Source organism: Mastigoproctus giganteus, chromosome 9 (genome assembly GCF_048544385.1).
Source record: "Mastigoproctus giganteus isolate SK-2022 chromosome 9, ASM4854438v1, whole genome shotgun sequence".
Classification (NCBI taxonomy): Eukaryota; Metazoa; Arthropoda; class Arachnida; order Uropygi; family Thelyphonidae; genus Mastigoproctus; species Mastigoproctus giganteus.
Genome location: NC_143583.1, coordinates 43714385 through 43732859, shown reverse-complemented (window position 1 = coordinate 43732859; position 18475 = coordinate 43714385). Strand labels below are relative to the sequence as shown.

Here is an 18475-nt window from a genome sequence, read left to right as displayed (position 1 = left end):
ATACTATATTGAGGTTAACTCCTCTTATTATTTTACAAATACCACATACTTATATTTCAATTAATTGGAAGTTACAAAAAAAAAAAAAAAAAATGGGTGCCTCCGTAGCCAGGTGGGAAGGAGCAGTAGTGTGTATCACATGCTCCACCACCAAATAAGGAAGATGCGGAAAGGTCAGGAAATGACCACCGCATATCCCGGAGCAATATGGCCTTAGTTGCTAATGCTCCTAAAAACCAAAACAACAACAACAACAAAAAAATCTGAACATGCATGCACTTTCTTCTCAATGCAAAGAAAAGAGAGTGATAAAGTGAAGACTACTATTAAGCGGTTCAATGATGGTAGGAGAAAGATAGGAGAGAAAAGTAAATAAATAATAAATTTTTTTTTTGTTGTCATCAACACTGCCTTATTAAGAAATTGGGTTTGTTAATACAGTCAACTCCTTTATGATGAAGTCATTTATACTGAGTTTATGTACAATAAATAAATTTCAATTTCCCCATACTGTAATCTACTTTGTTATAATCTACTATAATCTATTTTAATTTAAACTTAAAATTTTAAGTAAAATAATAAGAGGAGTTTATTATTTTACTTAAAATTTTGCTTCATATTGGTCATGATATTATTCTGATTTTATTATTCTGATAGATTTGTCATGGCTGTTGTTGCCTTTTGGCCTTCCAGCAAGATGAAGCTTATGGTCAGTCTATTTTTTATTTTTTTTTTTCCTTAAATGTTGTTGTGGTAAGTTTTTATCTCCTTTTATAGTGATATTTCATGCATTTCAGCTATGGGTGATGTCAAAAGAATGCTGCTAAATTTGTTTTAAGTGGTTTTTTTTTATGTGAACCCCAAACACGGAGGTATTAGAACCTATAGTACTTAGTACCGTGCTTGGGTTGGAGGTTGAGGAGACGAAAGAAGATATTTGTTGACAATGGACTTGAACTTCTGAAGATTGTAATTTTCAGGAAATACATATGAAGGAAGGTTGTTCCAGAAAACGGCAATTGAATGAATAAATGAGGAAAATGAAAAGTTGGTTCTGTGGGTTTGAAGTTGGACAGTAAATGGATGTTGGCTGGTGGCGGCACGTGTTCGGACTGTTTTGAAAGAGAGAGTGGGAATTATAGAAGCTAATTCAGAAGGACAGTGCCCATGGAAGTATCTGTAGAAGAGGCATGCAGCAGAAACAGAACGTCTATGAGACAGCGAGTGGAGAGACTCTGTTAGAGATGAATCATTAATTAACCTAACTGCCCTCTTCTGAATGGAATCAAGAAGCCTGAGAGAGGTTTTGGGGGGCACCACCCCAGATGTGGGAACAATATTCCATGGCAGGACGGATTTGTGATTTATACAGAGTGAGCAACGGTTTGGAAGAAAAGTAACTCCAAGAGCGAAAGAGAAAACCAAGTTTTTTAGATGCAGAGGAAGCAATATTTGTAATGTGCTTGTGCCAAGAGAGATTAGAAGTCAGGGTAATCCCCAAAAGAGATATATCATTTTGCCTAGAAATCGGAGTGTCACTAAAGATAAGCATAGGAACAGAAGAATCCTTTTTGTGAGAAATAAGACAAGACTGAGTTTTAGAAGGGTTGAAATCAACTAAGTTGTCTTTGCCCCACTGGAGAATTACCTGAAGATCGGCATTTAAGGAATTGGTAGCAGATTTTCGAGAAGTTGAAGCTGATTGAGCAGGACAAGGTTTCTCAAAATGGAAAGTGGAATGCAATGTGCTATCATCGGCAAAACTATGGATAGGATTTCCAGTCAATGGAAGAAGGTCATTAATATACAAGAGGAAAAGAGTGGGGGAAAGAACTGAACCTTGGGGGACACCGGCATTAGTGGAGAAGTTAGAAGACAGAGAGCCATCTACCATCACCCTCAGTGAGCGATCAGAGAGAAAACTGGATAACCAATTACTAAAAATAGTTGGCAAACCATAAGATGGAAGCTTGTTTAGAAGACCTTTATGCCAAACACGATCAAAAGCCTTTGAGATGTCAAGAGCAACTACTTGTGTTTCACCGAACCTTTCCATTGAATTAGTCCATAAATGGGTAACATAAGCCAGAATATCACCAGGGGATCGACACTGATGGAATCCATACTGGCGATCGTTGATCAGACAGAATGTTTCTAGGTAGTTTAAGAGTTGGCGGTTAATTGATTTCTCCATTACTTTAGAAAGAGTAGAAGTAATTGCAATGGGACGATAATTGGATGGGAGGGATTTGTCACCCTTTTTAGGAACTGGCTGGATATGAGCAAATTTCCAAGCAGAAGGAAAAACACCTTTGGAATAAGAAAGTGAAAAAAGGCGGCAAAGAATAGGAGTAAGTTCAGGAGCACAGGTTTTGAGAACAAGTGGAGAAATACCATCAGGACCTGGAGCATTCTTAGCATCAAGATTCATCAAAATTCTTCTGACATCCTTTTGACGGAAGACCACAGGAGGCATTGAATGGAGCTTGTTGGGAATGGTGGGAGGTGTTTTACCAAGATCATTAATACATGAGCTGGAAGAAAAATGGGATGCTAGTAGGTCAGCTTTATCCTTGGCTGAAGTGACAACAGAACCATCTGGTTTGGACAGAGGTGGGAGCAGAGATGGGCAAAAGTTGCGGCCAATAGCTTTGGCAAGAGACCAGAATGCTCGGCTACCATTAGGGCAAGAAGCAAGTTTTCTACTCTTAGCCTGTTCAAACTCTAGTTTGGACTGATTAATAACTGCTTTACAATTGTTGCGAGCTTTGGTGTAGGCAGAAAATGAAACTGAAGAATTAGAAACAAGCCAATTACGATATGCAACATTCTTCTTTTGAACAGCCTTAGCACATTTATTGGAAAACCAAGGTTTAGATAAAGGACGAGATTTTAAAGTGGAGTGTGGGATAAAGGATTCCATTCCTGCAAGAATAATTTCACTGACACGATCTGAGCAAATGTTGACATTAGAAGTTTTGAAACAGTAATCCGACCAAGGAAAAGAAGAAAAGAAGTCTCGCAGGTCATCCCATTTTGCATTCTTGTAATGCCAAACAACACGAGGTTGAGAATAGCCATGAGATAAAGGTTCCATTAGAGAAGAGACGATCACCAAGTTGTGATCTGAAGTGCCTAAAGGACCTCTCACTTCGACCGTGTACTTAGAAGGGTTGTTTGTGAGAAAAAGATCAAGCGTATTGGCTGTATGATTAGGATTGTCTGGTATTCTTTAGGTAAATGAACAATCTGTGCTAGGTTATTAGTAATTGCAAAAGCCTCAGCATCTCGACCTGCTGGGTCGATGTGACTAGAAAATGGAAGCCAGCTGGAGTTGTGAACATTAAAATTACCAAGGAAAATTACCTCACTGTTAGGAAAGTTGGACTGGAGAAAGTCAAGTTACAAAGAGAGGAAGTCAAAGAGCTCCAAGTGATTAGTCGAGTTGGGAGAACGGTAGAGACAACAGATGAATTTTACACAATGAGGTAGAGAGATTTTAAGCCAGAGAAGATCGAAAAGAGGAGATTCCAAATTGCCAAGTCTCTGACAGGGAATATCAGAATGGACATATGCACAAGTACCACCTCTGAGGCGAAAGGAATCATACAGCGAATAATTTGGGCATCTGGGATGAGCAGTAGTTGAATCAACCGATAACTGAGATTCTGTCAGAAAAAATACATGGGGTTTGGCAGACTGCAAGTGGAAATGAACATCGTTGAGATTAGAATTGAGACCACGTATATTTGTGAAATGAATTAGGAAGTACTTGTGAGGTTTAGATCTTTTCGCAGATAAGCTTGCTCTATTAGTTTGACAATTCAGGGTGTATTCAATAGTAAGAAAAAGTGGGTGGGACATGCTGTATGAAGTAATGAAATTTTTGGATATGGCGTACATGTGTTAAGAATATACCCAGTTCCTTGACATAACGTGGCCTCGACAATGCTCCCCGCATACACACTACTCGGACTCCCTCCAGTCACTATCTGGCAGAGTAGAGGTAGCAAGATTATACACTAGCTGATCCGGAAGCTTCCTAGAGAGTTACCAATAGGTTCAGTCCGGTGTACTAACTAGCGGCCGGCCTGCGAACACCATTTTAGAGCTGTACCCTCAAAATGTAAGGAATATTGTATCTCGCCACAACGTTCATCATAACTTCAAAAGTCATCAATCATACTGCATGATGGAAGAGATAGGGAAGGGTTGACCGAACTTAGCTCTAGAGACTAAACATGGGTTCCACCACTTCAAGCCTCCAATAAGCAAAGTGGAGGTATTTCACCGGTTGGTGAGAGTCATCTACCACCTAGTACTGCCTGGTAACATAGAGGGGCTGCGTTCCTCCATGTGGTGTGGGCGCCACACCTCGACCCCTGCTTACGTTGGTTCACACCTGGGTGGTCACCCACCATGTACTTGTGCATGGAGGTTATACCCAGGATTACTAACAGTCCCACCATCGTGAAGGTGCAAGCAGAAGATTTGGCTGTCACAGACCATCCGGACTTCGCTGAAATTGGGCCCACTTGACTTAAGTGTCACCCGAATATCAGTTCCATCAGCGTTTTAGACTCCCAGGTAGCAAGTACAGCTTGTCTGGTATATCTGAGAAAATGTCTGTGACAACCTCAAGGTTATATCAACTTCTAATTTTAGGAATATATTCTTTCTACAACACTCTTATTCTCAATTTATCCCCCCCCCCATTTCTCTTTCACTAGTTGCTGTGTGAAAGTACTGGCTTCCTCATATTGGCTTCTTATTTGGCTTGACTATTCTGCCAACATACATATGAGGTTTGGTAATAATGTTTCCTGGACTGGTGCAATAAAAATAACAAAAAGTGAAGGGACTCAAAAATCGTTCTATTTTTATTCAAAGGAATCACCACCTGAATGAATGCACTTATTGCATCCTTCTAAAAGTTTCTGAAAAGAGTCAGCAAAGGCATCCAAAGAGCTCAGTTTATTACAATCCTATGGTAATACACAAGACAATGACTACAGCGTCCCTTCTCCAATTTGACTTTTTCATGTAAACTGTGCTCTACTAAAAACTGAGCCCAAATCACTTACTTCGTTATCTCATAGTGCTGCAGCTCTGAATAGGAATTGCGAGAGAAAATAAAATAAAATAAAGGGTTAAGCGAATGCTGTGAAGAGTGTAGTATTAAAGGTGAAAAAAAAAGATTAAAAGATTTTAAAAAAAAGGAGCCATGGGAGGTGAATGATGAAAAATAAAAAATCAAATAATGCTTATAATATGATGGAAGATACCTCCACTGCTTTATCTTAACCTAAGGGATTATGGGAGTGAGGGAAGATATTGAAAGCAGAGATTAGGAAACTGTCAGAAGGCATTTTGATTTTTCAAACTTTTTGGAAAGATTTAAAAAAAAAAAAAAAATCTTTATGCAATTGATATTTATTTAATAATCATGCATTACCACATTAAATAAGCTACAAATATATATTGTTTATAATCAGATACACATATAAATTATACAAAAGACCAAATTACATTCAAAAATATATGTCTGTATGCATAGATATATAACAATATATTAGCAGAATGGTAAGTCAGGTAAAACGTGAATACAACGGAAACCAACATTTAACTATAGCAACAAAAGAAGGGGAAGGTGGAGGGGATGAAAAAACTAAACTGAGAATAGGGTGTTATAGAAGGTTTGTTTGTTTGTTATTTGGTTTTTAGGAGCATTAGCAACTAAGGCATATTGCTCCGAGGATATGTGGTGGTCATTCCCTGACCTTTCCGCATCCTCCGTATTTGGTGGTCACAGGCTCAAACCCTGGTCTAATCAAGAAACGTGTGCTACGCACTGCTGCTCCTGCTCACCTGGCTACGGAGGCGCCGCTGTTACAGAAGGAATACATTCCTAAAATAATTCAGAATAAATGTCAATTAATATAAATTTAGTGGCACCCCCTTGATGGCACCAAGACTGAATTGGTTTAGTTTCTTATTTTCAGATCCTTATTTAACTTTTTCTTTATTAATGATTTAGCATTGCTTTGTAGGTGTTCCAATCTTTTATATTATAATTTCTCACTGCATAAGAATCACCATTACTGCAATCTGTTGTGTTGGTGGCTGATTAGTTTATGTCAGGTCAGTAATGCATTGATTTGCTTAACTTTTCAAATGCACTTATTCCACAGTCATCGTTAGCCTTGTGGCCTTCCAGTGAGATGGAGCCAAATGGTCAACCTATTTTAATTTATTTTGTTTCACAGTAATGGGTCACATTGTTGTTGTTGGTTTTTCTCTTCCATTTATAATGATATTTCATATATCACTCATATATTCATTTCATATTTCACTCTGGGCAGCCTTAGTACCATCAAGGGGCTGCTGCTAAATTTATGTTAATTGTCATTTTTTAAAAATTATTTTAGGAGCATATTCTTTCTACAACACCCTATTCTCAATTTAGTTCCTATTCCTCCCTTTCTTTTTTTGCTATAGTGAAATACAGGTTTTCTTTGTATTCACTTCTTATCTAGCTTAAAATTCTGCTAATGTATTCTTGATTTACATATTGTACTTTACTATTTACTAATTAAAATTTATTTTGTGTATGTATGTGTCATAAGAACAAAAATATGATACACTACTTTGTTGCAAAAAAATAATAATGTTTTGTGATAGCAAGCATATCAATAATTTCTTCTTTGTAAATTGAACCGAGCAGATTGAGTAGCCAATGGTGCACAAAAGAACCTTTGCCCACCATCTCATTCTCCAGTAAGTGTCAGTTTTGTCACAGTTCAGTGTGTTCCACAAATTCATTCATTGTTATGGCTTCTGATGAAAACAGTTATGGACTGTTTTCATCAGAAAGCTGCTGCAACACATGCCTGTGTAACGTCTGATAACATCAAATGAAGAATATGGGAACAGAATCACACAGTCATGTAATCTGAAACAATTTTGCTCATATGTGCAGAAAAATCCTTATATAATATGTCTTGTAATATGCAAGGCATATTCCCTGCACAATTGGTGGAATCAGCAGTGCATTTATTATTGTTCAAATCATTACTTCTGATAGCCTCAATCACAATATTAAAAAAAAACTTCCACTAGTTAGCAAATGACAAGTAATCACAACAAGTATACTTTCATGAATACAGTTATTCATATAGTGTGCATGATGCCCACTGATCGTAAACTACGATATTCTGAGTATCATCTATTTGAACACTGCAAATTCCACATTCTTATCTCTTCAGACAGTGGCATAACATTACAAGCTTAGGTGACTCAGTTGCAATGTAATTTAGTTCTTTTTTTTTTTTTTAGTGTAGCTTCTCTTTCTTCTCTTTTGCTTTGGGTCCCCTCCCTGAGATAAGGGCACTAGTCAAATGCACTACAGGATAATACACCACTGTCTTCAGTAATACATTGTTTAATAATTTTTCCAATAATTTATATTATACAAGTTGTTGTTTTTGATATCAAACCTAAAGAATTCATGACCATGACCTTTATTTGTTGATATTTCTTGAAAGTGTATCTCTTTACCTTCAGTATAATAAAATTGTTTTTTTTTTCACTTCATCATATTTGTTTTTAATAATAGAATTTCCAAAAAAATTATTTATTTCAAAAGAATCTAAAGAGTAAGATTCCTCACATCTATGATTGTAATTTAAACCATGTTTGCCAATTAATTTAATAACATTAATTAGTTGTATGTGAAGTGCCAAAGACACTAAGGCTACAAGATGAGAGTATATTTGGTCTGTATTATTCATATTCTTCACAGCCAGCTCAAAGTATACTTTCAGCATCCTATAACATTCAAATTTTTTTTTTTGCCATTTCTGGGAGGTAACAAACCATGCAATCCTCAATTGAAGACAATCTATCTCAGCCATGTTATAATAAAAACCCATAAAATTTCCTCATGTCATTGACAGGATTTGAACTAACTCAGGCTCTTTTCCCTAGTGTGAGAGGACAGTTGTTGTAATCACTGCATGCTACCTGCAAGAGCAATAACATTAATAACTCTCTTCAAAATGAAAGCAAATTTTTCTCCTTAAAGACTGAAATTGTGCTGTGAAATCAAAATTAATTTTCATAATTCATAAAATGGCTCATAAGACTTTAATTATGACATTTACTTTTCTCCTAATATATACTGGTGATCATATTCTCAATCTGAAAATCCTTAAGATAAATATGTTTTTGTATGGAGAAGTGAGGTATCATGTATGGAGACAGTGAGGCATACAGAAATGTATAATTTTTATTACTTTTACAAATCATTAGCCAATGTTGTGGTTTACAATCAGTATTTTTGAAGTATGTTTTTGAGCTGAATACCAGCTCATATATATTATTTGTTGGTTCCTTTGAATAATATTGATAAAATTCTTATCTCTCTTTCTCTTGCTCAAGTCCACGAGAGAGAGAGAGAGAGAGAGAGAGAGAGAGAGAGAGAGAGAGAGAGAGACAGTATTAATAATGACCAATGTAAATGAATTAATAATGATCAATATATAAACTATATATGTGATCTGTAATAGCCCAGGCTGACCCAGGTAGAAATGTCCACTCTCTCCAAAATGGCCAATGTGCCCATGCAAACTACATATAATGTTTGGAACTGTTCTGCATACCAAACAGTTTTACTAAATATAATAATACAGAATCACTGAGAAAAACGGATAAAATAAAACAGTTTGAAGTAAAATTCCTTTAAAAAACTTGGAACAAATTAAAATAAAAGTACTAAATTACAATAGCTTTCAGACAGAAGACACCCTTCTTCAGTTGTAAGAGTTATTACAAAATACAGAATGTCATGTGCCCAGCTATGATAGTCATGCAAGGTGGAAACCACGTGATACAATGCAGGCAACAATTAGTTGTTGGAAGTAGAAGCTTGCGGTTGTAGCTGTAACATTTGGCTAGGCTGCAGGTACCAATGTCTATCATTTAGGAGGATGGTTGCCTCAGTGATGGGATGGATATGACCTCCTCTCTTTTGGTTAAAGGAATCGCTACAGCACGAGATGTGGAGCGATTCCAACCAGACAGGATGACAGTAGTGGCATGATCAGTCAATAATCTCGATGTCACAGTGTGGGTTGATGTTGTGCTGGGTATACCAGAAGTGCTCAGCAATCGCTGAGCGTTTGATGTCTGCAGAACGAATTGCTTTCTCATGCTCAGAGACTCGATTTTCAAGTATTCTGCCGGTTTCACCTATGTAGCAGCAAGTGCAATCATTGCAGAAAATGCAGTACACCAAGCCGCTCCATAGGAGTGGGGGAATCAGTGTCTTAACACTCGAAATGAGGGACCATAATGTTCTGCTCGGAAGCTGTATTTCGTAATAATGCTTACAACTGAAGAAGGACATCTTCCATTCAAAAGCTATTGTGATTTATTAAGCTATTGTGATTTATTCCATTCAAAAGCTATTGTGATTTATTTTAATTTGTTCCAAGTTTATTAAAGAAATTTTACTTCAACCTATTTTATTTTATCTGTTTTTCTCAGCAATAGTGTATTGTTATTTTTAGTTATATTTTGTTATATTTAGTATGAATCCTGAGACTGTAGGCCTGTTTCCATTTAAACAGTTTACAATGAAAATATAATAAAAGTTGAATTTCATAAAGGAATTTTACCTCATTAAGTAGCGACTGTCCTTTCATTGCTGCTTGTAAATTCCTCTTCAATATGCCACTCTGGGCAGCTGAAAATTATATATTTTTGGAGGTTATATATTTTTAAAAATAATCTAAAATTAAATTAAATTAAAATTATAACAAAAGATATAATTTAAAATTATACTGTTTGTTAATATAATATAAAGCATTATCTTAGATGGTAATGGAGATGTGCAAATGTCTTCCCAAATCATAAAGGGGGATCAAAAAGCAAAATGAGTAATTATAGACCTGTTAGTTTAATTTCTGCTTTAGGGAAAATAACAGAACCACTGGTTAAAGAAATAATGCAGGACCATTTGGGCAGGTATACAATTATACTGCAATACTGCAATCACAGCATGGATTTGCCAAAGGGCAGCCTTGTGTACCCAATCTGATAGATTACTATGATGCAGTGACCAAGAAACTGGATGCAAAATATAATTCTAACATCACATACAGTAGAACATCGGTTATCTGGAAAGTCAGTTATCTGGAATAATTTGAAAGGCTAATCTTTCTTCATTTTTTTTTTTTTTTTATTAACGGTAGTACAGTAAGCTTTGGTTATAGTAGTCACGTTTGCAAATTAAATTTTGAATATAATAAGCAAAAGATCGAGTTTATTACCCATTTATAATAGATGTACAAACAAAAAGCCCAATAAACCGACAACTGCAAATTGTTTTTACTGTTTTATGGTTGTGACCTCTAGAATTCTATGTGATCTTCAGAAATGTGCTTTAGAAAAATACCATAGAGATGACTGGGTTTTCTCGGAAACCATGAGTGAATTTCAAATTAGTTTAGCTCCGGATTCGATAAGAATAATATCGGCCCGAAACTGTGCAATTTATTATTTTTCTCAATTTTTAACAGTAAAATGTGAACAAAAAGAAAATGAGTAATTTTAACATTGCAATGAAAAATGGAAATTATTAACAGAATTAGAAAAGGTGAAAATTTAGGAAATCTCTCCAAAGAGTTTAATGTGGGAACTTCAACAATTTATGACATCAAGAAAAATTCCAATGCTATTACAGAATTTGTGTCAATTATGGATAGTGAAGAAGGATCTAGCAGGAAAAAGATAATGTCAAAACCTGAAAATGCCGCTTTAGAGAGTGCACTCACTTTATTTTTTTTGTTTTCTTCAGAATGAAGTTTATGTTTTTGTATAAAAATCATAAAAATGCCTGAATGGATGTTTCTGTTTTCTGAGATTAATTTATAATTTTATTTATTTATTTAATCCTATTTAATTTAATCGTAAGATAAGATTAAATTTATTTAATCTTACCGGAAAAATTATCTGGAAAATTTTCCAGTTCAATTATTAGGGAAAAAAGTTTGACATCAATTATTCCAAATAACTGATGCTCTACTGTACTTGGATTTGAGGGAACCTTTTGATACTGTTGTACATAAAATACTGCTGTACAAACTGAAACAATGTGGCATTACGGGCAAGTTACTGCTATGGATAAAGGGATGGTTAGGTGGAAGAAGACAGAGAATGGTTATCAATGGGCACTGCTCATCAATGATACTGATGAAGATATATCAGGTTTAATATCTAAGTTTGCAGTCATCAGGGTAGCTACTGAAACAGAAATAGGAAAATTGGGTCAATGGGCTGAGAAATGGCATTTGAAGTTTAACATTGAAAAATGCAAGGTATTGCATATGAGTAGTAGTAATCCCCGAATAACTTATCAACTGTGTGATACTACACTTAGGGTAGTAGAGAATGAAAAACACTGGGGTTAACCAGATTAGTGAATGGAACAAAAGGGTGCTCTTACCTAGAAAGGCTTCAGTTCTGCAAATTGCAGCATCTTGAGACTAGGCACCTGCAGAGAGATCTGATTGAGGTGTTTAAAGCCTTGAATGGACTAAGTAAGCTGAATGTGAATGATATTCTTCCACTTGCTGAGATTACACATGAGGGAGCATAAATTCAAGTTGAGGAAGGCCGGTTGCAGGATACATATGCAGAAGTTTGCCTTCAGCCAACAGGTGGTTGATTGTTGGAACAGGCCTCCATCTGTTGTCATGGAAGTGGATGGGTTGAATAAATTCATGGGAGAGCTAGACAAATTCTTGAAGGGTACAGATGGGTGAACTGTTTTTTTTTTTTTTTTGTTTTTTTTTTTTTGGCTGATGCTATATAAACTTGCTTTCTTGCATAATTTGCCATTATTACTACTACTACTACTGTTATGCTTGGACGTGTTTATTAAGATGCCAAAAGATGAAAAGCTGCTCAAATATTTTGTGTTTAGTTACAAGTGCATTTTCCACATCAGAGACAGGGTAAACACACACACAACACAAGAATGTGGCAAAGTGAAAAATCACATGATTTTAGAGCACATTCAAGACAGATCCTTCGCACAAAAAGCCTTTGTAAACTGAATTTAAATTGGGTATAGAGATCAAGTAACTGATCCTATGTACAGATTGTTCTGATAAGTAAATATAGGTAAATTTAAGTGAAGCAGCTTGAGAATGCATTGCTCAGTTCAATTATGCATGGACACCAAGCATGATTGAGTAATGTTCTGGTGGCCTACTGGCATAGAGACACCATATGAGCAATCCATTGCAGTGTGGAGTAGTCTCTAAACTACAATGGATTGCTCATGTGGTGGCAAGGATCCTGAATTCTCAACTAAATTTCATATTACAATTGTACAAACAATTCCAGGAGACAGGAGAAATACCTCAAAAAGCAGTACAAGGTTGATCAATGGTTACAAAATTGGAAGATGACTGATATCTAGCCATAACTGCTAGAAAGCAGAGGGAGATAACAGCACGACATTACTCTTCCAAGGTTATAGCTACCCTCAGGACAGAATACCTCTTATTAAACTATAGGATAAACTTTCGTGGAAGCAAGAATGCTCCCATGAAATTCAACTCTGATTCTGGTCTCTCTTTCTCTCACCTCACTGCAGGGAAGAGATGGTTTCAAGTGGTGCAAGTGCAAAAGGCAATGCCTAATGTGATGTTCCCAGAAAAGACCAGTTCTATTTAGAGTCTGATACTCAATATGTTTTTATTCAGAGAGGAGTGGGGGAATCCAAAACCAATACATAAATATCAGAGAATGAGACTAATACAGAAGAGGTGGATGATGGTCTGGGTTGGTTTTTAAGCACATTAATGACCAAGGCCATAGTAGTATTAGTAGTGGCAAATAATGCAAGAAAGCAAGCTTATACAGCAATAGCCAAAAAAAAAAAAATCCCACAGCACCTGTCCATCCCCTCTTGTCTAGTTCCTGTCTAGGACCTGCCTAGTTCTTCCTTGAATTTATTCAAACTATCCACCTCCAGAACAGCTGGGAATTTGTTCCAATAATTGATCTACCTACTAGCTGAAAGCAAATTTCTGCACATCTATCCTGCAACCATCCTTCTTCAATTAGCATTTATGCCCCCTGATGTGTGTAATTTGAGCAAGACGAAGGATTCCATCAGCACTGAGCTTACTCAATCCATTTAAAGCTTTAACACCTCAATCAAATCTCGCCATTGGTGCCTTCCCAGATATTGAAATTTGCAGAACTGAAGCCTTTCCAAAAGAGCACCCTTTTGTTTGATCATTAATCTCATTGCTATACTCAGCACCCATTCCTAAAATGAGGTTTCCAGCTCTGTATGCAGTACTCAAGATGCTAACCATTGCTTTATACAATATTGTGCCATTGTGTATTATATTTATGGAAGTGTATCATGGGTTGATTTGCATGTTGTGCAGACTGAAAAACCCAGAGCACTCACAGTGGGGGGTCGACTCCCTTCACTTGAAATTAGCCAAGATTGGCCTTTACTGAAGAGGACTTTACAAATTCCTCCAGTTATCAACAGGAATCAAATCCAGACCTCCCAAATGGGTGACAAGTGGTGAAACTATTATGCCATCACAGAAGATGATGGTTCTGCCAAGAATACATATACAGGGCAGGATCTGAAAAATAAATTATGATTGCTGAGAGGTAATGCAACTGAAAACTCTGAATCCTAAAATCAGACTTTTTATGGTACAATTTCTTCTGGTAAGATATGTAAATATTTTTAGCTGTAAGCTTTGTTTTTTTAACAAAAATTGGAGGTGAATTTGTAAAGTACATGAAGCATTACTGTAATATGATTCATAAGATATTAATATTCTACTCCCCATAAAGAGGAAGAGATGAAGGTAGAGAAGAGATATTCATATTCGGAGTGAAGATATATATTTTTTATTTATTTATTGGCCAGTACGGCAAAAGCCTATGGCTTCCTTGCACTATATGGTTAATACTAATACTGTTTCCTCAATATATTAGTTAAAAGGTCTCCGATGCCTAAATCCCGTTGAGCATGTATGGAATACTCTAGGAACACAAATCTGGAGTCATAAACTTTCCTAGATAAGAAGGATGAAAAACAGTGACAATAACTTTTGTTAGTTATGAATTACTCTCTAGAAGAGCAGGCTTTGATCCCACTCTTAATCTTTAATAAACTCATGCATAGCACAAGATCCTGCTATTCATATTCATCAAGCACTCAGTTGCCCACTTTAACATTAGAGCATATGCTCATGCATCAGGCTGCACAGTGAGATCACCAGGAGTAGGATGTGCTGGTCTCACTGGAGGTAGTTATTCTTGATGGCTGTATTGTAAGGAAAGCAGGGAATATTTTATACAATAAGGACATATTATTATCTTTTAAGGGCCCAAATGATGATATTGTTGTATATCTTGGTACTACTCATGTTAAGCATAGGCATTCTGAAGCTTTACTGAACAAGTACAAGGCAATGCATGGAAAAACCTATGAGTTAGGACTGAATAGTAGTAGTAGTAGTGGCACTTGATGCAAGAAAGCAAGTGTAGGAGCTTATGCAGCATCAGCCAAAAAAAAAAAAAAATCACACCATACCCTCCAATTGCCTGTCCAGGTCCTCCTTAAATTTATTTAACCTATCAACTTCCACAACGACAGATGGAAGTTTGTTCCAGCAATTAACCACCCGCTGGCTAAAGGCAAATTTCCGCACATCTATTCTACATCTATCCTTTCTTAATTTGAACTTATGTCCCCGTAGGTTCGTATTCTGAACAAGTGGGAGGATCCCATCAGAATTCAGCGTGCTCAACCCATTCAAGGCCTTATAGACCTCAATCAGATCACCGCGCAGGTGCCTAGTCTCCAGCCACTGCAATTTGCAGAACTTAAGCCTCTCTTGGTAAGAGGATCCCTTCATTCCCCTCACCAATCGTGTTGCTCTTCTCTGTACACGCTCAAGCAAATCTACATCCTTCCTAAAATGAGGCCTCCAGACCTGTACGCAGTACTCAAGGCGTGGCCTGACCATTGCCTTATACAGAGGGACAATCACCTCCTTTTCCTTGCTAGCAAAATTCCTATATATCATTGACAAAACCCCATGACCTGCCCTAGCAGCCTGTCTACATTGCTCAGAAAACTTCATATCTGACTGCACAATTACTCCCAGGTCTTTTTCATTTTCTACCACCTTAAGTGTAGTACCACACAGTTGGTACGTTTCTCTGCGGTTACTTCTACCCATATGCAGTACTTTGCATTTGTCAAGGTTAAACTTCAGTTGCCACTTCTTAGCCCATCTGCCCAAATTATCTAGATCCTGTTGCAGTAGCACACTGCCATTACTGTCATTAACAACCCTGCCAACCTTCGTGTCATCTGCAAACTTCGACATTAAGCCTGATATACCTTCATCAATATCATTGATAAATATACAAAACAACAGTGGACCCAACACCGAACCCTGTGGGACTCCACTAATAACATTAGTCCACGAAGAGCAGCACCCATTGATTACCACCCTCTGTCTTCTCCCACTTAACCATCCTTTTATCCATTGTAGCAACTTACCCTTAATACCATTCTGCTCCAATTTGTACAGTAGTCTTCCATGCGCAACAGTGTCAAAAGCTTTCCTGAAATCCAAGTATATGATATCAAAATTATTTTTTGCATCCAGTTCCTTTGTGACCACATCATAATAACCAATCAAATTTGTCAGACAAGACTTTCCCTTAACAAACCCATGCTGTGTCTGAATTATTGCTGCAGTCTTGTCTAGATGATCCTGCAATGCATCTTTAACCAGTGACTCCATTATTTTACCCGGAACAGAAGTTAAACTAACTGGTCTGTAATTATTCGTGTCACCCTTCGAACCTCCTTTGTGAATTGGGGATACATTTGCACATCTCCAGTCCGTGGGAACCTCCCCTGAATCCAAGGATGCTCTCATAATTATGGCTAAGGGTTTGCTTAGTTGCTTTGCCGCCTCCTTTAATATAACTGGATAGATCCCATCCGCCCCAGGTGCCTTTCTTATGTTTAACTTCAACAATTTCTCCTCCACTTTGCTCTCAGTTATTACAAAATCATTAAGCACACTGCTACAATTTGATAACCTTCTTCCATTTTCAAACTGTAATGATTCCTCACGTGTGAATGTAGATGCAAAATACTCATTCAGTTTGTTTGCTATCTGAGCAGGATCATCAACAGTCGAACCATCGATGTCAAGTGGACCAATCATATTCAGCCCCTTCCTTTTAGAGTTTATATAAGTAAAGAAATCCTTGCTGTTTTTCTTAGCATCTTTTGCCAAAGATTTCTCTTAATCCGCCTTTGCCTGCCGAACCTCCTTTGTGACCTGATTACAGACTAGCTTATATCTGCTACAGGCTTCTGCGTCGCCTGATAATTTATATGCATCCCATGCATTTTTCTTCTCTGTCACAAGTCTCATTAGTTCATTTGATAACCATTTAGGCCTAAACCTTGAACAATATTTCTTCATCGGTATGAAAAGTCTAGTAGCTTCCACGATTAATTCCTTGAATGCTTCCCACTTAGAATTTACTGTTTGTAACATCGTCAGTCGATCCCACTGTACAGAATTTAAAAACTGTCTGAGACCACTTTACTCCCCTTTACGGAAGCAAAAACCCTTTCCTTTACCCCTGACGGTAGTTACCTCTTTGAGTAAATCCCACTTCAGCACACTGTGATCACTGCCACCTAGTGGTTCCTTTATCTGCAAATTCTTAATACACGAATTTTGAACTGCCTGTAATATTCACTAAAAAGGCCTCTGTGGTCAGGAAATCTATCCATAATTGATGCTGCCAACTCTGACCAATTATAACTTTATAAAAATAAAATAAAATTACAAATAAAATAAATACATAAAATCGACTGTAAAATATAATATAATTTAAAATACAATAATTCATAAGAATATATTAAAAATATAAATAATAAAAATATTATACATTAAAAGCGTTAAACCCGTACTACTGTAAAACTGAAGCTTTCGGCAGCATCTGCTGCCTTCCTCAACATAATCTGATATAAAGTACTAAGCCTTCCCAACAGACCCATGGCGTGCTATGGTACCTACACATGCAGAGGCGGATTTAACGGCGGGCGCACTGGGCGCGTGCCCTGGGCCCCGACTTCTGAAGGGCCCACGCAAAACCCCAACAAATTAGTTGAACATAGTAGTTCAAAACTTTGTGATTATTATTATGCTATTATTAATTATATTATATTCAAATTTTATTGGAAATAAAACATTAATAGTACATAATATTTTTTATTTATTTAAAAAATTGGTTAACATGTATTTTTATTTTCCCTGTCTCTCTCTTTTTTTTAAGGGGCCCAATATTTTCTTCTGCGCCCGGGGCCTCAACCGACCTTAATCCGCTCCTGTACGCATGTTCCATTTCCTGTATATCATGCCTGTAATTTTGTCAAAACATGATATGATGAGAGCCTGGTCAATCATTTTAGCAGAAAATAAATAGATTTATATATACAATTATTCATGAGATAAATTTTTCTCAGTCAACATGGGTGGTGTTTGTTAACAAATGGAACTGTTTTTATAGACTTATGATACACTTGAATAGCAGAGGTGCAAAAATATTTGCTGGTGCTATTGAAGCAGCAGTATTAGGTAATCCAGAACACTGTTAATTTGGGGGGGGGATACACAGATGAATAATTTAATGATAGCCATAAGCAGAGGTGGAAATTATTTTTCTTGAAGGGCTTCTATCTTGACATGTAATAGCCTGAAAAGCAGAAGGGCGAATTACAAAGACTGATGAGGTTACTCGTGAGATTAGCAATTACGTGGACTGTGTGTTACTAAAAACACAAACAGGCATAAATTTACTTGCTTATATACTAATGCTAAGGAGCATAGCAAATTAATTGAACGAGTTTGAAATTGTTAATGAAATGCTGACATTATAGGTATAATATAGAAACATGGTCTCGCTCTGCTATCAAGGATGCAGAATTTAAACACAGTGATAATGCATACAGAAAAGAGACTTGATGGGAGCAGTGACACCTTTGGTCAGGAAGCACACAGACTCAAAAACAGTATAACCAGCAGATACAGGTTGCCAATGTAATACTGAGTCAGTCTAGTGTAACATAAACTGGGAAAACAAAAATGAGATAGGAATGTGTTATAAGTCAAATGACAGTAATGAGTATACAGACAGGTAGGATGGGCCAGCAAATTAGAATGCATTATGATGAGGATTTTAATTTTTCAAATATTGATGGATATTAATGTGTTGGCAGCTTGCTCAGCAGCAAAATATTTCTCAACTGGTGTGAGATTTATTCAAAGAAATACTCCTGTTAAGGGTAAAGCGAAGGGATGCTGTTTTTGCAAAGGTACCCATTATA

At 36.7% G+C, this 18475-nt stretch overlaps 1 protein-coding gene across 2 annotated transcripts in view; it reads right to left on the bottom strand.

The window, feature by feature from the left end:
- Sqor (Sulfide quinone oxidoreductase) overlaps positions 1-18475 on the bottom strand; it is a 133406-nt gene that overhangs the window by 24140 nt on the left and 90791 nt on the right. For both annotated transcript variants that reach the window (XM_090382089.1, XM_090382090.1), the window contains exon 8: positions 9678-9745. In XM_090382089.1, coding sequence (XP_090238215.1) covers positions 9678-9745 — 68 coding nt within the window. The remainder of the gene's footprint in view (positions 1-9677; positions 9746-18475) is intronic.